The 25,374-nt window shown below is 41.6% G+C and overlaps 1 protein-coding gene across 3 annotated transcripts; it reads left to right on the top strand.

Annotated features, from left to right (window-relative positions):
• Nucleotides 1-5,183: 5,183 nt before the first annotated feature.
• Nucleotides 5,184-24,621, top strand: DDX24 (DEAD-box helicase 24). 3 transcript variants are annotated; one of them, XM_068148833.1, is made up of 9 exons: nt 5,184-5,335; nt 6,297-7,038; nt 13,400-13,777; nt 15,355-15,508; nt 15,954-16,469; nt 18,281-18,356; nt 18,945-19,133; nt 21,662-21,791; nt 23,489-24,621. In XM_068148833.1, exons 2-9 carry the CDS (start codon nt 6,315-6,317, stop codon nt 23,719-23,721), a joined length of 2,400 nt encoding a protein of 799 aa, XP_068004934.1. In that variant the 5' UTR covers nt 5,184-5,335; nt 6,297-6,314; the 3' UTR covers nt 23,722-24,621. The 3 variants fall into 3 exon arrangements, with proteins under 3 accessions (XP_068004934.1, XP_068004933.1, XP_068004935.1); XM_068148832.1 differs by lacking the exon at nt 5,184-5,335 and adding an exon at nt 5,489-5,606; XM_068148834.1 differs by lacking the exon at nt 5,184-5,335 and adding an exon at nt 5,662-5,751.
• Nucleotides 24,622-25,374: the final 753 nt, after the last annotated feature.

The raw sequence follows: 25,374 nt of genomic DNA, 5'->3' as shown, positions 1-25,374 counted from the left end.
AACTGTGACTGTATATCAAAGGCATCATTTCCACCCTTTAGTCTTTTCCATGATTCAGGTCACATCACTCATGTACACTTACGTTAGGACAGATTTCCATATGGATACTCATACAAGCAATTTGGCCTTGGTTACTGTAGGATTTATTATTCTGTCTCACAAATAATGTATTGGGTGTACAATTGAGTATTTCAAAATAAAGGTATGGCATTTGTACCCCTGACTGGTGGACAAATAAATGTGGAAAATGCTATCTTAAAAAAAAATAATAAAATAGCAAGCTCCTTTTAGGATGGGTTAGCAATGCAAAATGCATGCAGAACAACACATGCAGCTGCACCCAGCATTTACCCAGCTAAGTAATTCTTCAGGCCTCAAGACAGTGGCCTTTTCAATGATTATATGGAACACAACTAAATAATCACACCCTCACCAGGAGATAAAAATGCCTGTAAATATTTTACAAGGTGTTCTTCGAGTGGATGCAATATTATCTCTTCCCAAAGCCTGGCCTTGTAGGATGCGTCTTTTGTTTTAATCTTTAACTTTTCATCACCTTTCACTATAACTGAAATGCCCTCATGGCCCAGTATATTTTGTTGATTAAGTGTACAAATAATTCCAGAATTTGCTAAGGACTAGATAATGTGATGTAGTATGTTGCTCAGAATTTGATTAACTTGTATTTATAATTGGTACCTCAGTCTTTATTTAGGAAAAAATAAATGTGGTCCTTTGTGTATTACTTCTCTGTGTAGCATGCCAAATGTTGTGCTCAGTTGAACGAGTAAAATAATAAAAAATGAAAGCATCTCCAGTATCTTCAAATGTGCAACAGAATTACTCGTAGAAAATTGTAATCTATTTTGAATATCTCTTTTGCATTATCCTTTTAACCAGGGAACATCATCAGATAGCTGATATGATAGCTACATCTGAACCTAGGCTCTCAGAGTAGTTAACTACACAGTTTTGTGAAATGTTATTTTCTCCAGTTTTGGAATTCTGACATGCAGGCTTTGCGAGTTCTTTCACAGCAGATTTGTGGTTATTTCAGCTTGCAAACAGTTCTCAAGAATGTTAAAGATCTTTTGAGACCAAAGACATTTTCTTTTGTGTGCTTTAAATTAGGAACTCAATGTGGTTTTCAAATCAGGTATTTCAGAACTCACTTTTAAAGGCTGAAAAATGTGGACTTTAGGTATACAATTAGACTGATTTATCATATCATGTTTTGCATAAATTTTATAAGCCACTGAAGAAGAGAGGGTTCTTAGAAACATGTAAACAGCTCCCTCAATGCCTTTAAAAATCTGTCCTTATAACTGAGTCCAAGAAACACTGTGCAATCACAACCACCATAAGCTTTAAAATCAGTGAGACCTATAAATATCCTAGAAATGTAAAAGGCAGAATAAAAATAAGAGAATATTTTTTTCTCTCCTGTAAATTGAATACTGGATTAGAACAAAGACCACAGAAGGGATTAGTTTGCCCAGATTCCATATAAACATACCTCCTTTTCACCCACATATTTGCCAAATAGAAAAGGAGAGGGACGGGGGGGAGGAAAGGAAGCTTGCAGATTTTGTTCCAGAACTACATATATAAAAAAATAGTCATCTCTGATAGTAAATCTGCAGGCATATTTGCTCCAAGTGGTCTGTCATTCTCATCTGTGATGAAAGTCACACAACTTCCCTTCCACTGCTAGTGCTTTCAGTTCCTCCCTTTTCCACTATTCTTCTCCCAGATAAAGCCTTACTGTTGACTTGATTCTAACCTTGTCAGAGCTATTGTAACAGAATGAAGAGCTATTTCATACTGCTTTTATGAAATCCAGAGTGAACTGGAACTTGCGTTTTAACACTGTCCTTCATTGAGTGACACAACTTGGGAGCATCTGGGAAAAGGCACTCATAACTAGTGGAAGAAGAGAAAAAGTGCAGCTTCAATATTTCTTCTAATGACTTAGCCTTACAGAGCAAGATTTTTTTTAGTCCAGTCATACTCCAAGTAAGAATACCTCCATTAACAGTGTTTCTTCAGAAAACCTCCAACTCTGTATCAAGTTGAACCTGTAAAAACATTAATCTAAAATAAACATGCACAAAAATATGTGTCTATTTCAGAAAAATGCTTGGAACATAGCATACACAAGCCTCAGAAGGAAAAAATAATATTTAGCATATTGTCCAATTTGTTGCTAAGAAACTGTCGTTTCATTTTTGTATTGCCATTTGCAGAAAATTTCTGATTGTTCATTTGCCAATTGGACTTGTAACAACTATATAATTAAAAGGAGTACAAGAAAATACTGGAATGTACTCAAGCTTTCATTGCCTGTAAACTGGTCTGCCATATTCTTTCCTGTGACTTAGTATCCTCAAATAAGATCTGAACACACCCCACACACCCCCCCCCCCCAGATTATTTTACATGAAGACAGCAAAGATCCTTACATTTGGTTTTGTTTTTATATGTCAAATTTGTAGGATTGCAATCACTGCATTTTCTTGCCTCTAAGAACTAGTAATACTCTTCCTCAACAGTTATCTAATCTGCTACCCTCTCTACAGAAGCAGTTAATAGCATATGCACAAATGACATGACTCATTAAAGTATTATTAATATGTGTTATTATCTTCAATTCACTGCTTCCTGGTATTTAAATAACTGTTGATCTAAATAAGTCCTTGGGAGGTAAAGCAGACATGTTTCATCTGTCATTGGCATTTTAACCAAAAAGTCCCTGTGCACTGTCAATAATGGAATTGTATTTACCAAGAGTTTAACAGCTGACTCCCTGGTAGGACACAAATGCTCATTTCTTGTTTACAAAGCTTTGTCACATCTCAATTCTGTCACTTTCAGATTACAAAGGCTCAGGAAGATAAATGTTACTCTAAAACTAAGCAAATGTTTGGTTCCCTTGGTTATCCCTTTTATAAGGGACTCAGAAATTTGATGCCTATTGTACAACCAACTCACACCATAGCAATAAAAAGAGTTCCCCCCACTACATTGGCAAAGCTGTTCTGAACCTCCAGGTATATGATTTCTTTCGAATTACAATTTAGAACTCTTAATTCAGTCCCTTAGTCTATAAATAGTATATAGAGCTCAGTGCTGCTCAAGGAAAGTCTGCTGCCTCCATAAACGGATTCTTGAGGAAAGAGTCAGAATACTCCTATGCCCTATCAATGATATACCTACTATTACATTAGAAACTGTAATTCAACATAATTTAGCAAGTCACTTCCATGTTAAATCTTTCTTTCAGGAAAGAGCTGCAAACACTGGAACCATGTAAAACAGATTAATGACTAAGAAATCTCCTGTCCACATTTTTTTCCTGCACTTTATTCATGATCAGCATTCTCAGCCACAGTAGCATTTGAGAATAATCAATTTCTTTTGCTTCTACAGTTTTGATAATATACTAGAGGAAAAATTGTAAACTAGCAAAATTGTCTCCTGAATTTGAATCTACACAGCCTGGAAGGAAAGATACTTATGATGAAGGAATGAATAAAGACTGCCAAGACACCTCATTAAATAAACTTACCTGTGAAGATGCATTCACAGCTCTTATCAGTGAGCCAACAGTATCAGTCACCACTATGTCCAGTTCAGTACAACATAAATAAGATTTGCTGGAGGAAGTGTTAAAGCTACTGTATCAAATCCTGCTCCTGGAACTCTCACTGATTTCCACTCATTTCTTGCAGAGCACGAGGATGATGCATCCGTTGTGCCTCAGCCTTGTTCACATGAGGATATGAATTAGAAACAACTTCATGTTGTGCATTGGCAGATCATTATCAATGATTACCTGGAACTGAAACTGTCCTTGAAAACATTTAATATGCTTATTTCTGCCCTTGCTCTGAACACTTGGAGAAAAAAAAAAAAGAATAAGCAAAACAACCTGTTATTTTCCCATCTTCCCACAGAGCCAAGAAACACCTGCAGATACCACAGAGAAGTGTAATTGTTGCTGTAATTGCACCTTCATCTACTGTCCTGGTCTCTCATCAACTAGTAATATCCTGGATTTTCCTCTCTCCCCTCTACCTCATAGTAAAAGAAAGTGTTAGTGAATCTGCCAGTCTTCTAGCGGAAACAAAAATCTGCTGTTAGCATAGTATATAATTTATGATGTGCACTTCCTACACCAAGATCACATAATCAAACAGGAGAAAAACCCAGCAGTGTATTGTGACCTCAGTGATATGCTTCAATAGCTTTTTGCAACTTTTCTCCAAATTCCATTACTTTATTCATACCACTCTTCTAAAGATGGAATAATGAAGACATTAACACACAAGCAAGCAATGAAGGACAAATGTTTTTATTGAATGAGCAATGCTGATGACAGGCAACCTTAGCTGCATATTTTAGAGTTGGAAATTAAGAGGCCCTGTAGGCATTCTTTCTTGAATGGGATGTCTTGCAAACAATACCACACAAATGATCTACAGAGATGTTGATTATATTCTGAAAGAAGGTTTTCAATTGCATTTTTAGGGCTGCAGCAGCATGTCATAGAATCATAGAATGGTTTGGATCAGAAGGGACCTTCAAAGGTCATCTAGTCCAACCCACGAGCAGGGACATCCTTCACTACATCACATTGCCCAGAGCCTCATCAAGCCTGACCTTGAATATCTCCAAGGATGGGGCCTCAACTACCTCCCTGGGCAACCTGTTCCAGTGTTCCACCACCCTCATGGTAAAGAACTTGTTCTTAACGTCCAACCTAAATCTGCTCTTTAATTTAAAAACGTAGGCTTCAGTAAGAAGTTACACTGACAGTAACTCTAGCAAGCAGATGTCACTCTCCAAAATACTAGAAAGAAGAGGAAGTATTCTCGTTCCTTCACTTACCTATTATAAGAAAGCTTGTATTCCTAAACTCGATCACACAGTCACATGTTGAGGGAGTCTAGAACACTCTTAGGGCTCATGTTTGAGCTCCAATTTAACGCCTAGCAGACAACCCTCACCTTTGACCTGTGCACATGCTTTCCCCTCTGGGAGAAAGTGCAGGCACCGGCGTCTACACGGCACTTTTTAGCACAGCCCAGCCACCAGCCGTGTCAATGAAGGGCGGGACAGGCCAAGCCACCAGGCCTCTTGGATACTCCGCCCTCTCCATCCCGAGGCACCATCCCGCTCTTACAGCCGAGGCGGCTTCTGAGGGGCGGCCCGGTTATTGCCGCAGGAGCTTGCCCTCCAACCCTTCACTCCGCAAGGCCCGTGGCCACACGGCCCGCGAAGAAAGGTCACCCCCGAGCCCTCCCACAGGTCAGACCACCAGGACGCATTAAGGGTGGGTACGAGAACTCTACCATCAGGACACGCAGAGTGTGGGCAGCAGAACCCCGCCACCAGGCCTAGACCTGTAGGCCTCCGCCTTCCTGTCGCAGGCATAGTCCCGCCCACCACGGATGTGCACGCCGCCTCCGTCCCGGCGCCACGGAGTGGCGTCACGCGGCAATGGCGGCCCCCGCGGGTGCACGCTGTCAGGGGTGGCGGTAGGCAGGGGGTGCCGGCGTGGGCAGAGCGGCGTGGTTCCTTCCGTCCTGTAGCTGCAGAGCGTGGTAAGCGCGGTGGGGGGAGCCGCTTGTGCCGGGGCTACAGGCCGGAGCGGTCCCTCGGGTCTCCCGCGGGTCCCGGCGGGTTCTCGGAGCTCCCGTGTGCAGCAGCGTGAGGCCGTGCCGAGCATTTGGTGGATTGTACTCCCGAGTGAGCAGAGGGCGGGAGCGGTTCGCGGCCTGCGGGGATTTGTCTGGCGACTCTTTTAAGTTTTGTCTCCAGAGCTGTGTGGTTGGCCTGCTGTAGATATACTTGAGGCTATTCATATTAATAGTATTTACCGGAAAAAGGGGGCCTACGAGAAAGTTGGAGAGGGGCTGTTACAGAGGCCTCTTATGATAGAACGAGGAGCAATGGTGTTAAATTAAAGTGGATTTAGATTGCATGTTAGAAACGAGTTCTTTACTGTGAGAGTGGTGGAACACTAAAACAGGTTGCCCAGGGAGATAGCTGAGGCCCCATCCCTGGAGATATTCAAAGCTAGGCTCTACAAGGCTCTGAGCAACCTGTTCTAGTGGAGGGGACCCCTACTTACTGCGAGGGAGTTGGACTAGATGATCTTTACAGGTCCCTTCCAACCCAAACACCATTCTGTGATTTTAAAAGAGTGAAAGAATGACGCTTTGCACTTGTGTGTGTTTGAATATAATCAGTGTACAACTTTTGACCCAATGCTGTGCTTTCTTTCCCACCAGTTTCTTGTTTAGGTAAAAATGAAGACCAAAAAAGGAGGGCGATTTAAGTCTCCCTTTAAATTGAGACAGAAAGGCATTAAAGTAGTAGGAAAATGGAAAACTGTGCAAATCGACCCAACTCTATTTGCTGATGAAGAGTTTGCAGATATAGTATGCTTGGAGGAACTTACAGACTACAAACTAGTAAGTTCTTCTAAAGTGGGAAAAGTAGAAGAGAAGAAGAGAAAGGCTGACAGTATTTCAGAAGGTGGCAATGAGGAGGGTGAAGCATCTGTTGTCCCTCCCAAAAAGAAAAAGAAAAACAAAAATTTGAGAAGCAAAACGAATGAAAGCAGCAATCCTAATGTAGCAGATATTGACGTGCTGGCTGGTGAAGAGGCAAAGTGCAAGAAAACAAACGAAGTGGCAGATTGTGAGGACCATGGACATGTGTCTGAGAGCAATTCAAGTATAAAAGATGCTCAAAAGAAAAAGAAGGCATCTAAAAATAAGGCTTCTCAAGCTCAGGAAGCTCTTCCATCAGTATCTGCTTCTAAAAAGGTTAAAAACTGGACAACAGAAGTTTTATCTGCCTCAACTGATCACAAGGCTGATGTGTCTGCATGGAAAGACCTGTTTGTCCCTGAACCAGTGTTGCAGGCCTTGAGCTACTTGGGATTTAGTGCTCCAACTCCTATTCAAGCCTTAGCTTTGCCTTCTGCCATCCGGGATAACATGGATGTTCTTGGTGCAGCAGAAACAGGTACAAATCTGTTTAACTGGTTCCCATTTTCCCTCTTTAAGTGCAGCTCATGGCTATGATTTTTTTTATATGTAGGAGAAAAGCTTATAGTTTCTGTATATCTATTAGTAACCATTCATTGTAAAGTACAAAAATTTTGTAGCTTACAAACACCAAAGTTTCCATCTTTATGAAGTACAGTGTGCAAAGCTTTGAGATCTAAATATTTTTTTTAGTGCTTTTGTCAGAAATCCTTTTTTATTATTGTTTCTCATGTTTCTTATTTTGGGAACTGCAAGGTGATACTTTGCAAAGGGTGGGGTTAAGGATGGGTCAGTTTACCAACAACCAAAGGTTTGTATGGCGCTGTGCCAAGGCAAAACAGAGAGCTCCAGGTTCCTCTGCAGATGATTCAGTACTGGCTAGGAGCAGTAAAGAAATACAAACACAGTGTTAGGCATGAATATGACCTAGACCTTTACTGGAGCAAAACAAGCCCACCATGTGCTCTCTCTGGGTTTGGCCTCTACATTGTGACCAGCCCTTCTCCCTGCTTGTACTGTTGTGTTGATGGCTGGGGAGCTGCTTGTCCAGCTTGGGATCATCTCATGCCTTTGTTTTTAAGCTTTGCAAGCCTTTGTGAAATTTGTTACAGATCTTTTTTAACCTAATGCTGTGTAGTCTGTGTGTTATATTCCCTCCAAGTTTTTTGATGCTTGTACCTTTGAAGTTTTGTTGTCTTTAGCAGTGCAAACATTCCTTTAAAAGACCCAAACCCTAAAAACCAGGAAGCACAATTGAAGCCACTTTGGTTTAAAGGCTTCCTTTGTATTCTAATAGCAGGATAGGTTGTCTTCCAAACAGCTGTCCTCCTGAGCTGTCAGATGGAGTCAGGGAGCAGTATAGTTCCCCTGCAAGCCAGGCAAAGACCTGCTCGGCCACTTGGATCCCCCTAAGTCCATGGAACTGGATGGAATCCATGCTAGGGTGCTGAGAGAGCTGGCAGATGAGCTGGCCAAGCCGCTCTCCACCATTTTTCAACAGTTCTGGCTCACTGGAGAGGTTCCAAATGACTGGAACCTGGCCAATGTGAGGCCCATCCACAAGAAGGGCTGGAAGGAGGACCCAGGGAATTACAAGCCTGTCAGCCTGACCTCAGTGCCAGGCAAGATTATGGAACAGGTGATCTTGAGTGCAATCAGACAGCACTTACAGGATGGACAAGGGATCAGGCCGAGCCAGCATGGATTTAGGAAGGGCAGGTCCTGCCTCACCAACCTGATCTCCTTCCATGATTAGGTGACCCCCCGGTGGATGTGGGGAAGGCTGTGGGTGTAGTCTACCTGGACTTCAGCAAGGCCTTTGACACTGTCCCCCACAGCAAACTCCTGGCCAAGCTGTCAGCCCACAACTTGGACAGGTGCATTCTGTGCTGGTTTGGGAACTGGCTGGAGGGCCGAGCCCAGAGAGTGGTGGTGCCACATCCAGCTGGCAGCCAGTCACTAATGGTGTCCCCCAGGGATCACTGTTGGGCCCCATCCTGTTCAACATCTTTATTGATGATCTGGATGAGGGGACTGAGTACATCATCAGTAAATTTGCAGATGACACCAAGCTGGGAGCAGGTGTTGATCTGTTAGAGGGAAGCAGGACTCTGCAAAAGGACCTTGACAGGCTGGACAGATGAGCAGAGTCCAATGACATGAGATTTAACATATCTAAGTGGCAGATTCTACACATTGGCCACAACAACCCCATGCAACACTACAGGCTGGGTCAGAATGGCTGGAGAGTGTCCAGGCAGAAAGAGACCTGGGGGTAGAGGTTGACAGCTGCTGAACATGAGGCAGCAGTGTGCCTAGGTGGCCAAGAAGGCCAGTGGCATCCTGGCCTGTGTCAGGAATAGTGTGGCCAGCAGGACAAGGGAGGCACTGGTCAGGCCGCACTGTTACGATCGTAAGGAGGCTATTAACATTCAATAGGTGGAACGATTAATAAAAATATTAATAACTTTATTAATAATAAAAAATCCAGTGGAAAATATTAATAAAACCTATTTACTGGTTTGAAATATTTGGTTGTGGAACAGATATCTCACCAGCAGGAACACGTAACAATTTAAACAATACGAGCGAAAATCCAGAAACAACAAACAGCACTTTAAACTGTAAAGAAGAAAGGGAACATTGGCAACGAAGCTGGGGGGGGACTCCAGAATTCTCTAGGGCAACAGACCTTTAACAGATGCTTATAAAAATCAGATTTCATAAGTACTCACTGATTGTGGTATCCCATGGCACAGGTGGGGATTTAAATAAAACCAAAATGGCCTTGTGGAAGCTGCAGGAGCACAGTTTCACTTTCTGTTGGCATCTGCAGCTTGTTACTGAGACACATTCAGGATTTATCCCTGAAGGCTTTGTAGCTGAAAGCTTTGTAGAAAAGAGGTTCTTGTGCTGCAATTCTTTGCAGCAGCACTTGTCACTTCTTCTAATAAAACAAAACTGTCCCAGGGACTCAGCTCCTCCGGGGGTTCACCTCTCGGCCTGAGACAAGATGCATCTGCCTGCTTCCTGGGCTTTACAACGCTATAGAGCAAAGGCTCTTTGCAGTCCTATCTGAAAAAAGTGAAACACAGCTTGGCTTCCAAGCGAGGCTTATGATTTCTCCCAGAGCTTGGACAATTGCAAGGCACTGGCTCTTTGGGCTGGTACTTACAGATTTCCCGAGACAGTAACGGCCAGGGGCAGCAAAGATTGAGAGATAAAACTCTGACACTGTAACCTATAGTACAGAATGAACAAGGTTGGAAGAGACCTTCAAGATCATCGAGTCCACCCCATCATCCAACACCATGGCACCAAGCACCCCATCAAGTCTCCTCCTAAACACCTCCTAAACACCTCCAGTGATGGCAACTCCACCACCTCCCCAGGTAGCCCATTCCAATAGGCAATCACTCTCTCTATGAAGAGTCTCTTCCTAACATCCAGTCTAAACCTCCCCTGGTGCAGCTTGAGACTGTGTCCTCTTGTTCTGGTGCTGGTTGCCTGGGAGAAGAGAGCAGCCCTGCCTGTGTGCAACCTCCCTTCAGGTAGTTGTAGAGAGCAATAAGGTCTCCCCTGAGCCTCCTCTTCTCCAGGCTAAGCAACCCCATCTCCCTCAGCTTCTCCTCACAGGGCTTGTGCTCCAAACCCCTCACCAGCTTTGTTGCCCCTCTCTGGAAGCATTCCAGCAAGTCAACATCTTTCCTAAACTGAGAGGCCCAGAACTGGACACAGTACTCGAGGTGCAGTCTAACCAGTGCAGTGTACAGGGGTAGAATGACCTCCCTGCTCCTGTTGGCCACACTGTTCCCGATACAGGCCAGGATGCCATTGGCCTTCTTGCCTGGGCATGCTGCTGGCTCACGTTCAGCCTACTGTCAATCAGTACCCCCAGGTCCCTCTCTGCCTGGCCGCTCTCCAGCCACTCTGACCCCAGCCAGTAGTGCTGCATGGGGTTGCTGTGGCCATTGTGTAGAACCCCACACTTGGATGTGTTAAATCTCATGCTGTTGGACTCTGCCCATCTGCCCAGCCTGTCAAGGTCACTCTGCAGAGCTCTCTATAGAAAGAGTTTTCTCCAAACGCAGCCAAAGGCACACACACCTGACCCACTTGGACTCCAGGACATGTGCAGACAAGCCTGGGCAGCATGGGCATTTTCCTGAAAAACCAGATCTGCTGGCTCCTGCCCCATTGTCTGGTTCAGAGCATTTTTGAGGCTTTTTGTCCCTTCAGGACACACACCTTGAGTACTGCATCCAGTTCTGGGTCCCTCAATTCAAGAGAGATGTTGACGTACTGGAATGTGTCCAGAGAAGGGTGATGAAACTGGTGAGGGGTCCTGAGCACAAGCCCTGTGTGGAGTGGCTGAGTGAGCTGGGGTTGTTTAGCCTGGAGATCAGGAGGCTCAGGGGAGACCTTCTTGCTGTCTACAAGTATCTGAAGGGAGGTTGTAGCGAGGTGGGAGTTGGTCTCTTCTCCCAGGCAACTTGTGACAGAACAAGAGGACACAGTCTCAAGCTGTGCCAGGGGAGGTTTAGGCTGGATGTTAGGAAGAAATTCTTCACAGAAAGAGATTTGCCATTGGAATGGGTTGCCCAGGGAGGTAGTGGAGTCACCATCACTGGAGGTGTTTAAAAAGAGACCAAATGAGGCACTTAGTGCCATGGTTTAATTGATTAGGTGGTGTTGGATTGGACTTGATGATCTCAAAGGTCTTTTCCAGCCTGGTGTATTCTGTATTCTTCTAATCTGTTCTAGTTGCCTTGTCTTGCTGCTTTCTCTGTTGTTCCAGGGTTTGGCTAGGATGGAGTTTATTTTCTTCACAAAAAGATAGGGGGGCACACCCAGGACAGCCAGCTGAGCCAGATAGTGAGGTATTCCCTGCCATGCCACATTGGGCTGGGCATAGCGGGCATTTGACCCTCAGGGTCACAGTTTGTATTATTCAGGTTTATGTATTGCTTCTTACTGGTGGTGGTATTCCTGTTGCTTTTTAGTTCTCGAGTGGGGTTTGGTTGTGGCTGGGATTGAAACAATAGCCCTTGTAAAGCTATTTACTGCTCTCGAACATGAAGATACAGTAACCATTTTGATTTTAATTAGAAGCTTGGCTGGCACTATTATCTTTAATAAGATAAAGCCCCGCAGGGACTGTTTTTGAAAATGGAACTAAAAATTTGAATGGTGCCTTTGTGCTGAAAAAAAAGTGCAACTTTGGTAATGCTGGAAAGTAATTTCCTTTCTAGTTGCAGAACGGAAAGCATGGTTGGTGGCAGGTTGTGTTGTTGTTGTCTAATTTTGTGTAACCCTCAAGTGGCAGGACTGTGTTTTGGTTGGTTTTTTGCTCCTTTCCTGAGTGAAAGGCAGATGGTCTCCAGAGAGCTCAGTGGGTCACTGGTGTTCCTGTAGAAAATTGTGAGATGATGTGGACATTTGTCTGTATGAAGTGCTGTAGCTGGGAGAGGCTGAAACTCAACAGTTTTTTTTTGTGCATCCTGCAGCTTCCCTTAGCATTAGGTCTGAGGCAGGAAGGTGACAAGTGGAAGAACTATTCCTCTTCCCTTCTTGGCAGCAACCTAAGGAGAATGGCAATATTTTGATACAGCAGTAGATCCCCGTGGAGATCAGATACAGGGAATGTATGTTAAGGCCCGTTGTTTTTGCAGTGGATGTAACCAGTTCCGTTCATTACCATGTGTAAGTAGTGAATATTTTGGTTAAGGAACCAAACTTTATCTTGCAATCTGAAACCATTTAAGGAGGCATGAATTAGCTTGAACTGTAGTATCTGGGGGTACCAATATATACTTTCCTTCTGTTTTTTCAGCATGGATGCTACATGATCGGTGTCATGAAGGCTATGTAGCCTGTGAGGTGATTACTTGTTTAATTTGTGGGTGAATCTAGTGCGTGTGAGTAGTGCTGATTATCACAGCCCAAGTCTAGCTGGGTGCAGTACTGACATTTGCATTAACCAGATTGCATTACATTTAATTCAAGATCAGCAGTATTCTTGACTGTAAAACAGTTTAAATGCCTTGCAAATGCAGATTTTAAACATTTTCTGCTTCAAGTGAGGAAGTCATAAGAAACACCCCTGACAAGCAGAAGGGTGGGGAAGTGGATAAGAGGAGGCTTTGCAGCATTTTTGATTAAGATAATGATACTGGGCTAGCTGTTTATTAATTGTTATTACAGTTCTCCCCTAAATAGGCAACCCCCCTGAAATTAGAGTTGGGAGCAGTTTTGTATTTAACAGCCCCATTCTCTCAAAAATGTGTTAAATCAGATTTATGTGTTTTGGTTATAAATTGTGAGCTGGTAATAGATCAGGAAGGTACACAGTGGAATATTAAAAAGTAGTTTCTAAGAAAGTTGTAAACACAATACTGCAAATTTTAGGTGGAAGTGGATCCTTCAGGTACATTTCAGCCTGTCTTTGGACTCATTTGCTATTCCTTTATTTGGAGAACATTGATCAGAACTGTCAATTAGGGCATGATATTCTCCTTAAGGGCACTGAGTGCTGTAAAAATATCTTGGCTGCAACTGCAGCTCTTAAAAGGAACACTTTCAGAAAAACCGAATCTGCCTGACCTGCCAGAGATTGGAAAAATAACTGTTCCCCGGGAAGTATGCTACTGGTGATTTCAAGGAGATGTATAAAGGGAACAGGAGAAAAGATGCTGTTTCTGCTTTTCTAAAGACCAAGTTTGTGTCTGTTACAGTTCATGCTTTAAGAACAATGTGTGATGGAATGTTTCTCTTCTCATCTTTTCAAATAAATGACTTGTCGGTCTGTATTACTCTTCTTGTTTGTTTTATTTTTTCAGGAAGTGGCAAAACGCTTGCATTTGCAATTCCAATGATTCACTCTGTGCTGCAGTGGCAAAAATCAAACAGCTCAACAGCCAGAAATGACAGTGTTTCTAAAGAGTCCTATCAACAGCATGATGAAACAAGATGGGAAAATGAGGATGAAGCAAAAAAACTAACCTATCAGCAGGTTGAAGACTGTGGAGGTGAAGATGATCCATCTTTCACAACAGGATGTGTGAAGGTGCTGGAAAACTTTGAATTTGATTCTGGTGACAAGACACATAATGTTGCCTCCCATAAAAAAAGACCTCTTTTAGGACTGGTTCTTACTCCTACAAGAGAATTAGCTGTCCAAGTAAAACACCACATTGATGCAGTTGCAAAGTTTACAGGTATGTAGACCTCCAAGGGCCGTATCCCAAATTACTCTGGGTTTTGATACTGGTGCTGAGCCAGAATGTGTAATACACTTTCTTCTGCATCATAAAACTGGGGTGGCTTTTGAAAGATTATGGTTCATAGTCACATGTATTTGAGAAATGCTGCCATGGGATGCATGTGGAAGTAAATGGTTAATGTAGAGTATTTTGCTTTACAATGTTTCTTCAAATAATTCTCAACTCATGCTTTCTTTAGCAGCACAGAATTGGTGCTAGATACTCCGACACCTGGTTATGCATAATGTAGGTTAGACTAAAAAGGTATATGTGTGTATATATATAAAAAAAAAATATTTTTTTTTTTTTAGAGCTATGTCAGTCTATCCAGGTAATAGATATACATATACATATATAATTTTGATCTATCCAAAGAAGAAATTATGGCCATAGATTGGGCCACAGCATATTGCTGGGTAACATGCCTAACAAAAGCAATTTCATCCCGTTCCTTTCTCTTCCAAACCAGAAGTCAGCACATCTGTAAAAGTGCATGAGGTTGTGAAACTGTTCAAGATGGGGAGCATGGGGAAACAAGTCCTCACTTCTCCAATAGTAGTAATTGTATATTTATTGAAGAGGATGGGTTTTGGAGAGATGTAGTGCAGTGAGCTGCTTCTTAGCACATCTTCCTTTGGTGTCTATACATCCTACTGTGTTCATCTGTCTACAGCTGGTTACAAGGCTAATTTAACTCCTAGCCTGAAATAATCAATTTGTGTCAGTACAGTTCTGATAGGAACAATGTTATTTGGGTATGAAAATAAGCTTCCTAAGTGATGTATAGTTGCTGCACCAGGAGAGAAAAATGTTTTGATCTGGGTTTTCTTTTTTGTCTCAATCTCAAATTGGAAAAAAAAAAATGTCTCTGCCTGGAATTATGGGCTTCCAGAAGTACCAGGGAGGTGAGATCTGTGGTAGCTGGGATACTAGAGGAATCTTAGAATTGAGTTTTTCATGGGCCAGTGTATTCTTTGAAGAAGCAGAGTGAAATAAGCTGTGTGGAGTTTGTGCTTCCAAAGCTAAACTCCTTTTAGTACCTGAACAAATGACATAAATCTAGTCTGTGGTCTGCACTACTGTTCAGTCCAGAGAATCATTATTGGACTGGGAGCATTCTGATTAGGATTATTCCATAGCAAATGAACTGTTATTAACAAGACAAGCATTTCTCACCCTTATTCTTGGAGTGGCCTGCTGATTATTCTTAACAGGAATATGCTTGTTCATGCAGATATAATTGACAAAATGTGAGATTCTGATGTATAGATAAGCAAAGCTAACAGTTACAGAGGACATAAATGATTATTCCTGCTGTTGGAAGAGAGGTGCACTGAAATATTATTTTTGGCATCTAACTATAATGAGGATTCCTCTGTAAAATTGAGGGCATTGCTGTGTGTTCAGTATACATAAAACCTCTGTCATTTCCTGGCCAAAATGCTTGCTGAAAGTTGCAGTATAGACTTAAAATTACTTCTTTTAGGAGATGTATGTAAAGTGAGATAAAACCTGTTATTTATGTGTTCTAGGTATTAAGACTGCAATTCTAGTAGGAGGCATGGCTGCACAGAAGCAAGAACGTGTGCTGAATCAAAAGCCAGAAATTGTAATTGCAACCCCAGGCCGTCTGTGGGAGTTGGTTAAAGAGAGACACCCGCATCTCTCAAATCTTCGGCAGCTCAGGTAAAGATACTGTTGTGTCTAACTGCTGGGTACTGAGCTGGGCATTACTGCCTGCTGGCCATTTACTAACTGATTTGATTTAGATTATGTAAAATCACTTATTTCTTCACTGAAGTGTTAAAATACATTTCAATAAATTGAAATGCACAGTGGTTATATTGATGGAGAGAAATGTAGCCAGTAGCAAGAACTTCAGAATTCCCTTTAGAAACCTAATGTTTTGTTGTTTGGGTTTGGGTTTTTCTGGGGGGGTGTGTGTTTGTTTTGTTTTGTTTTGTTTTTTAATATGAAAGCTGCTGTAGCTTCACTGGCATACCTGGTGTTCCTTTGGGTTTTACATGCAGAACGTCCCTTATGGGTTTAAAAGGAAAAGTTCTTCTTAAGTGTATCGTATTTGTATTTATCTGCAAGTGTTTTCTTTTACTGTGTGTTTTCTCTTTGACAGATGCCTTGTGATTGATGAAGCAGACCGAATGGTTGAGAAAGGTCACTTCTTAGAGCTGTCTCAGTTGCTGGAAATGTTAAATGATTCACATTATAACCCTCAGCGACAGACTTTTGTTTTCTCTGCCACTTTGACTTTAGTTCATCAGACTCCCACAAGACTTCTGCAAAAGAAGAACGCTAAAAAGATTGACAAGAAGACCAAACTAGAATTGTTAATGGAAAAAATAGGAATAAAGGCCAAACCCAAAGTAATAGACCTAACAAGGAAAGAGGCTACTGTTGAGACTCTTACAGAAACAAGAATACATTGTAATACAAATGAGAAGGACTATTACCTCTATTACTTTCTTCTCCAGTATCCAGGAAGAACTATGGTCTTTGCAAACAGCATAGACTGTGTAAAACGCCTCAGTTCTCTCCTCACAATCCTAAACTGCAGTCCTCTTCCTTTGCATGCCAATATGCACCAGAAGCAGAGGCTGAAAAACCTGGAAAGATTTGCTGAGCGAGAGAGGTAATTAGATTTTCTACTTCCTAGTTGGGAAAAAAATAATTGTAAAGATTATTGGGAAGAGGAAACAGCTCTGTCAGAGCAGGAGCAGGCTGGGGGAGTTAGCTGGGGGTGCAAGTCCCACATTCATGAGCCTAGATTATTAACAATTAAGGTTCAGGTTTCAGAGGATGGTTGCGGTGGGGAATCGAGCAAGTTCAATGGAAGGCCATCAAGGTGGTCAAGAAGCACTGGTCTGCAAGGGGAGAGGCTGAAGGCTTGTATCACCTGGGGAACAGAGTTTGTGGGGACCTAATGGCAGCCCTCTGGTATTTTAAAAAAATATCACCAAGATAATGGTGCCAGCCTCTTCACAGTGGTGTGTTGTAGACGGATTAGGGATAACAGGTGCAAGTTGAAACGAGGATCAGGCTGGATAGAAGAAAGCTTTTTCTGTGTGAAGACAGTAAGACATTGGAACAGGCTGCTATTCTTGGAGGTTTTTGAGGCTCAGTTGGATAAAGCCCAGAGCAATCTGGTCCAACCTTATAGCTTATCCTGCTTTGAGGAGAAGATTGGACTAGAGACCTCCTGAGGTCCCTTGGAGTGTAAATTGCCTTGTGGTCTGGCAGCTCACTGCTACTGAAGGAGCTGTCACTTAGTCTCTCTTCAGACAGATACTTCTGTAACTATCCTACACACTTCTCTGGTTGGTGGATTCAGTGCTTCCTCACAATTTAGTCCCACTGTGAGTGCTGCATGCTGCGTGCAAACTTGTACCTTGTTAATAAACTCAGACAAGGGAGATTGCTGGTTGGATTGCTGTGACATCTGCAGTATCCCTTGGCAAAATGTAGTATTGATAGCATTGACCTAGGCCAAATGGAGTATTTTCAGGGACTGCAGACTTGCAAGGTAAGAAGAAATCTATCAGGCAATCTATCACAGCGTCCTGCAGATTGCAACCCATAGAATTTTCTCTGTTTATCCCTGCTTTGTACCTTGTAGCAATAGAATACACAGTCAGATGCTATAAAGTTAACAAATTACCATTACCTACAAGTAATTTTTCAGTTCTGGGAAATTCTTTTTAAAACAAATTATTAGGTACCCTAGGGGGACTTTAGTTGCTGTAGACTGTTTATATAAAATAATGACTTTTTTGAGTAGTTCTTAATTTCCAGGAACAAGGAGAAATACTGATTATTCAAATAGAATCTCCCCTTTAAATTTCTAGCTTTTAATTTACTGAGACCTTACCTGAGTGCAACTTGGTAGAAGATATTTCAGCCCCCAAAACTGTTAATTAAATCTATAGTGGTAATAATGTGACTTGTCTTTACTGGTAAAACTTGTAATGACCTCTCTATTCTGCCAAAAGATCAACTGTGTTGTTAAAGGTATGGCTGTATCAGGCTAAAGATATTTTTTAACCCAGCTTGGGTAGAGCACTGAAAAATGTAAGGAAAGAGAGGGTACCCTCTTTCCAAGTGGCTATATTAGGTCATTGAACAGCTACTTGTGCTAGTGTTCCTGTGAATTTGGAGATAAAAGCATAGGAAAAAGGATTTTCTTAATTGGAAACAGACCTGCTGAAGATAAGATTTGCCTTTTCTTTTCTTTCTTTAAGAATTGCTTTTTCCAGATGGGCTCTGATGTAATATTGGGTATTGTTTTCTGTGAGAGCAAATAAATAGCACATTTCCAGTAGATGATATAGTGCAAATCTGTTTCTTAAATTGCTGTGGTAGGATCCTAGGTTGCTGTATTTTATGTTCCTTGGCAGATGGTCTGCTCTTCAATTTTATATTCATTAAATGTTTTCACTTTCTCAGCTGTGTCCTTCTGACAACAGATGTTGCAGCTCGTGGTCTTGATATTCCCAATGTGCAGCATGTCATCCATTACCAGGTTAAGTATTTTTAATGTTTTTTTCTTTCAGTTTTTTGGTTTTGAAATAAGCTTTTGCTGATCCAAATCCTGACCACTATAAATCTATGATTCTCAGCCCTGTGTATGGTATAGGCCTGGCTATAGAGATTTAATAATTTTTAATTGTACTGTCTCTAGTGCTTTGTACTTAAGGATCTTGTGGCTGCAATGACTGACTGTCACAGGTAGCACTTAATGAATGTGTGATTATGTATGAGAATTACATAATGGGTAAGGTTCTCCTTGCTTTTTATTTAACTGCAGTATCCAAAGGTGTCAAATGGCTCAGCCCTGTAACTACTCTCTGAGTACACACAATTTTTTCCTGCTTTGCAAATGAAATGACAGAGTCAGAAGTTAGGAGAGACTCACACAAGATCATGCAAGGAAAAATTCCAGACTAGAGAACAAACTATCTCCAGATATCATCTTTTACTTTGTCTCCATCTGTATTCCATGCAATGTACTTTGTGTACATAAATCCCCAGTATTCCCTGGCAACCTCTTGGCCAAAGCTGCTGCTAGCTTCCCATGACCAGCTTTGTGGTTTTTTGTGAACGTTTGCAGGTGCCCCGTACGTCTGAGCTGTATGTGCACAGGAGCGGCAGAACAGCGCGAGCTGCCAGTGAAGGCCTCAGCCTGTTGCTGATTGGCCCTGAAGATTTGATCAATTTCAGGAAAATTTACAAAACACTGGGGAAGAGTGAAGAGCTGCCGTTCTTCCCAGTCGAAACCAAGTGCATGACATCTATCAAGGTAGAGAAACAACCGTTTCTTTGCAGCCTGAGGAGTTGCTTGCTTACTTATATTACTGCATTGCCTATCACATCCTTTCCAGGTTCCATATGATATTTACTCTTTTTGGACCTGGTTGAAAATTAAGTTAATCACTCTTCATCTTTTTTAAACTTGTGACACCAGGATAGGTATTTAAACATAATTATCACTTATTTTTCTTGCTTGTTGTAATGTAGAGCTTCTCCTAACTAGATTCCCAAAAACAGTACAGGGAAGAAGGTACTTTTTGTGGCTGGGGAGCTGAGATGGCTCTGTTTTAGAGCCCCTTGTGTTAGGAACAGACCAGAGAACAGTAGCAGGTCCAGGGATCTTCAGTGGTCTTCATCTGCCTCTTCTCATTTGGAGTAGTGAGTTGTCTGCTTTTCTGAGAATTCTTATAATGTGAGACCACAGCTGCCACTGGATCTTGTCAAGCCAGTTATGTTTCCTTCTAGATTGTTGCCCATTTTAAGGAAAATTCAGTCATTCACTATCAAGATAAACAATGGTTAGGATTTACAAAATACCTATTTTAGAAAGCACCTAGTCACCACAGATTTTCTACTTCTCAAATAAGGCCATTTCATGTCTCAGCATTCTCTTAACAATTTGGGTGACAATAGCCATGTACAGCTGGATATATTTAAATACTACATTTGAAAGAAATCCGTCTGGGGTTGGAATATCTGAATGTTGCACAGTCGCTGAGTGTGGGAGAAAAATGCCAGCAGTCTTAATTTTACTAGTTCTTAATTGCTAGGAGTAAGGAGAAATACTATATAATGCTATGTATCATTTATATGTATAAAGACTATACAATGCAACAGATATTTTCGTTGTGATATTCTTGTTCATGCTTATCCAGTTGGCTTGGACTGAGCCCAGGGTCTAGCCTAGTGGCAACACAGTGTCCTCACCTTGGGAACACTGTCAGCAAGTTTCAAAGCCCAGGCTTGCTACTAAGGAGGTGTTTGGCATGAAGCTTTCAGGAGATGCAGCTTCCTGAAAGAGGAGGAAAATCAAAGAAATGCCTCCACAGGTTTATTTTTTTTCCCCTAGGTAGTGATAAAGATAAATTGCCTTTGTTATTTGTTTTTTTGTTTGGTTTGTTTTTTAACATGTCTACTCCCATCCCTGTCCACCCACCAAATGTTTCTGGTTACTGAAAGAAATCTGTTGTTTTTAAAGTGTTTCTTCAGAGGTCCTTTCTGGTTTCTTGATGAGTGGTTCTTGGCTCTTATCATGCACTGTCACTTAATGGGTGAATAAATGTTGTTTCCACACTTAAATTGTTCTGCTGCCATCTCACAGTCTTCTGTGCTATCCATAATAGTGCTACTCTCCCCAGAAAAAGTGTGTTTGTAGTAACAGGGCAGGACTCAGGCCACCTAGACCTTTCATATTGTCAGGTCTCGTATTTACACTTTTCCTGTGCTTAATTACAAAACAATATTAATTGGAGCTAATAGTGCTGCTGGTTCTTTACCTGTCCCCTTGGCATGCTCTTTTCCTAGTTCTTCATGCCTTCATTCAAATTCAGGAAAAATCTGAAGGAATTTCACACTTGAGAAGAATAGAATTGGTGAACCACAGTAGAGGAAAGACTAAAAGAACTCAAATTTTAGAAAGGTGGATAAACTATTTAAAATTTCTTGTAATGATCTAAAAAGTGACTGACTCGTTCTGTTACTCAACTGCAAGTTTAATTTCCTCTCTCTGCATCTTAATTAACTTGTCAGTTCTGGCTGGTGCTGTTACTATGTAGCGCCAGAATATTCAGTTGGGATGGTCAGTGTCCTGCACAGGCTTCATTTGGTGTGTGGTGGTTTTCAACCCACCACATGGTGCTGCCACAGGAACATTCCAAAAAGCAGAACTTGCTGCTGTGGGTTGATTATTGTGGATTAAGATTTTCTTTCCATAATGAATTACTTATTTAAGAAACTTTGGCCCAGCTGGAAGTCTGTAGGTCAGGTTAGGTTTGCTGTTAGGTTTGGTTTTTGTTCTACCTATGTGCAGCTGTAAAGGAGGACAGGACATTTCCTCCTGTGCCTAAATGAGATACAGGTGCATTTCTGAAAGCATGAGTAGCTCCTTCCATGTGGCCTGCAGGAGCTTGCTTCTTCAGAGTGGGATGAAGCAAATGTCTGCCTTTTATTTCTGTAACTTCAAGATCCAGCTGTACTGGTATCTGAAGCATGATTTGTCCATGACCTCTCTGAAGTATTTGTAATAATTTGTTCAAAGAATGAGAAGTTAACATTCAGGCATGTTGAGTAATTGAGGTATTTTAGAAGTCTGATTCTTTCATGGATCTGAGGAAGGAAAGCACTTTGGCAAATGCTGACATGTTTTTGTTACATGTGCTATCAGCTGGGACACCACTAGGGAACAAAAGTGTCTCTATGCCTCAGTTACGTTGTAATGCATGCTCTCAAACACTGATTCTGCTAACTTGCCCCACATTCAAACCTGATCATAATGTCTAAAATGTAATTTTGTTGCAGGAGCGGGTGAATTTGGCTCGGCAGATTGAGAAGGCAGAATATTTCAACAGTCAGGCAAAGCAACACAATTCCTGGCTCCAGCAAGCTGCAGATGCTCTTGAGATTGACCTTGATGATGACATGCTTATGGGCAAGTAGAAATGCTTGTTTATGGTTGTGCTTAGTTGGTCCTGTAACACAGATGTCTAGAAGCTCTGCCATGGCAGAGAAACTATTAAAACCTCTAGGGCAGAAAGGGAAGGAAATGAGTGTCGTTACTTAGTACATGGTGTTGCTGGTGTTCCCAGGATGTTTGTGCAGTACAGAGTGCTGGAGGTGAGGGAGTAAAGTGTGACAATTTTGGCAAATTTCAGACAAGTCCACATGTCATAAGACAAAGACTGTTTACCTTCTGGCAAACATTTTAGAGTAACCTTATAGCCCAATATGTCCTGCTTAAGTCATCCCCATTATGTTTCTCTGCTTCTGCTTTGTCACTCTCACTGCCCTGTAGTCAGGCAGCTGGACATGAGCCTGACAGCACTGTGTGGGAGCACTCAGGAAGCACTAGGTCACACTGAAAGGTGTGTGAGGGTTATGTAGGTTGAGTTACATGGGCTAAATGGCCAATACTTACATTTCAAGTTGTTGAGGTTTTTGGTAGTGTGTTAGAAGTAAATAATTTCTTATATTTTGAAAAGTAAATGCTCTGCAGGCTGTGCCTGAGAGAATGTGTGGGGCTGTGCAACTGTAAGTGCCTGTTGGTTCAATGCCATGAAGCTTCACAGTACTTAGATGTGCTGTAAAATGCCACATTACGTTCAAAATTTAGGAGCTGAAGGTATCATTTTCTACTACTAGTTATTTGAAGGCATGCTGAATAGGGGTGCTGCCTGGGTCGCTTCAGCTTAAGAAATTGAACCTATTAGCCACTAAATATGCAGATGCCTTAATGCTGAAGCATGTTCAGATTTTTTTCTTTCCTTTATTCATGGCTGCACCAGCTTGTTCTCAATCACTTTGCAAGCAGGCATTAATCATCTGATAATTAGCACTCTGCTGTCTTGTTTTGACATAATCTGACTATGCAGTGCTTTGAAATGAGTTTCAAAACAGCACATCCAGTCCAAGTTAGTTGTGGCTCTTGAGTGAAGCACTTTGTAATTGCCACTCAGAAACTTGACAGATTCATGCTTTAAAGTGTTTTCAGTCTCTGATTCTTCTGTTGCTTGTTGAGACCAAAAATCTCAGTCATTCCTGCTATAAATTAAATGCCTCTTACACTGTTACAAAGGATTTAGGAAGATCCTTTCAATTTACATTACAGCAGCCTTAATTTCATTTATTCTCTCTGGTTCAGGCCTGCCAATATTAACTATCTTCAGTCTTTTCTGTGTCTTTTCTCCTGTGTAATTAAATATGAGCACCTCATTGGTTTTTTTATGTATAAGGAGGAAAGGGCTTCCTGTTTTACAGGTGCTGAAATGAGTCTTACATAAAATGATGAAACACATAGAAGCAGCTTCTGCCTGAGCAAGAAGCCCTGGATTAATGCCTTACCTTCTGTGCCCTCTGTTTTTTTTGTGTCTGTTCTGGATTGAGAGACAAATGAATGATTTAACAGAATAATACCTGGTACCCCAGTAGTGAGGATTCTTGATCTTGTTATCTTGTGGACAGTCTGTCACAGATGACTGGAAGATTGTATGGGAGTTGAGAGACTGAGTGACCTTGTTAGAGACAGATGAGATTAGCATCTTCCCCTAGCACTACAAAAATCTGGTGAAAGAGGCCAAGGCAAGTTCTTCTTCTGTTTTAACATTCTGTGTATTTGATTTCTGTCCCAAGGAAAAAGAGCTAGTGAGGAAGAAGAAAGCCAGAAGCAAAAGATGCTGAAGGGGATGAAAAAACAGCTAAAACACCTTTTGTCCCAGCCACTGTTTAAAGTCCTTATGAAAACCAAGTATCCAACACAGTCTGGAAAACTACTGCCTCAGACATCGGCATGTATTTCAGAATCTGCTCTGGGTACCGTGTCCAAACACCAAGCCAAGAAGAAAAAAAACAATAAAATTAGATAACTGAGCAAGATCACTCAGTGCAATAGAAGAAAGGACAATCCTTCTGAAGGCTGTCAGTGCTTATTGAGGAACTCAGCAAGGAGACACATAGTATCAGAGAATGTCACCTGTGTCTTGGCTGTGGAGGTACAAAGCAGAATGTTGATTTAAAGGGCTTTGTTAACATACACTTGAATCCTGCCGTGGATCTTGTTTTTTCATGTTGTTTTTGGGTTTTTTCTTATGTTCTGTATTAATAGAAGTTAATTAGTTTGGAATTCTGTTTATTACTGCATTTTGTGAGATGGGTAAAGTTCACTGTGGGTATACTGTAATGATAAAACTTCATTTGAATACTACTGTCCTTGAAGGAAAGGGGGAGGTAGGCTGTGTGCAGTCTGTGCAATCTGAGCTGGTGGTAATGGGAGAAGGTTTGGCTCTGACTGCAGCCAGTTCAGTGGGAAGGGCATACAGGTAATGTTGCCAGCAGGTTTACAACTCTGCTTATGGAAGTCTCCCAATTTTCTCTCTCCCCTGATAATACTGTTCTGTTTTCCACTGTGGCTAATTCCCTTGTGATAATATGCTTTAGAATGTACAAAAAAACCCAACCAAAAAAGTCAACATGGCAGTGGGCCAAAACCGACCTTGGGAGATGTGTAGAATTTTGAGGGATAAGTCTTGGTACTCATTGTTTTATTAATAAATATTTCAAGTCTGTATTTGAAAACATGTCAGAACCATGACCTTTGTTCTAATGGAAAAGGTAGTGATATTGTGACATACCACTTATGATGAGTGCTTTCTGATAATAATGCTTTGAAATCATTTTAACTTGACCTAGGTAAATAACTTTAAAAGCTATTTTCAAAAATGTCAGAAAAATATATTTTTAATTTTTAATAAATGATATCTCCTATAAAACCCAAAGCCTGTGTCTGTTCTCAATCACTTGAGGTTTCCAAATCCTCATGCCACTCTGCTAGCAGAGTGTGTTTTGGGTGTCTGAGTGATTCCAGATGGATGAATGGCTTGGTGAAGGAAGGAGCTGAGAAGACTGTGAGTTGAATGACTACTAACAGACTGCAAATACATCAAGCAACAATTTCTAAGTAATATCCATCCAACTAGGATGCTGTCAGAGAAAAAGGGAGGCATCAGGCAGATTGATTCTGTAAGCCTCTGGATGTCATCCATGCCCCCTTCTGATACTTGGGCAGATGTCTTATTTTTCTGGCCTGTGTAACATTTCCAATTCCAGCTTCTTTTTGCAAAAGGGGACTTCAAGGCTTTAGTGTTGTCTGAAGTCAATCATAAGCTTCCTCCTGGGGTATCCTTCACAGAGTGGATAAAAAAGAGGAAAACAATTTGTGACTCCTGTGGCAAGTTCATTGGCATGAGAGAGCAAGTGAACGGAGTTGCTATACTTGTTTGTCTTGGAGTTCAGCAGCTCTTGCTGTGAAGCTGGAAGAAATTGTAGCCTGTTTCCAGAGCAACCAACTTTAGATGGTACAAATTGCCAATTTCTGTAGGTGAGGAATGCAGTTACAGAACACAGATCCAAATCCTGAGTTGGAAGAGGATATGGGACACTGCAAAGTACACACAAGCTTGGGTACCACTGGGCTAATTAGAAATCCGATGTTCTTTTATTATTGATTTAATTATACAAGT

The sequence above is a fragment of the Melanerpes formicivorus genome, unplaced genomic scaffold (genome assembly GCF_026170545.1).
Source record: "Melanerpes formicivorus ecotype bairdi unplaced genomic scaffold, bMelFor1.0.p_v2 SCAF_17, whole genome shotgun sequence".
Taxonomy (NCBI): Eukaryota; Metazoa; Chordata; class Aves; order Piciformes; family Picidae; genus Melanerpes; species Melanerpes formicivorus.
This window is presented reverse-complemented; position numbering and strand designations above follow the sequence as displayed.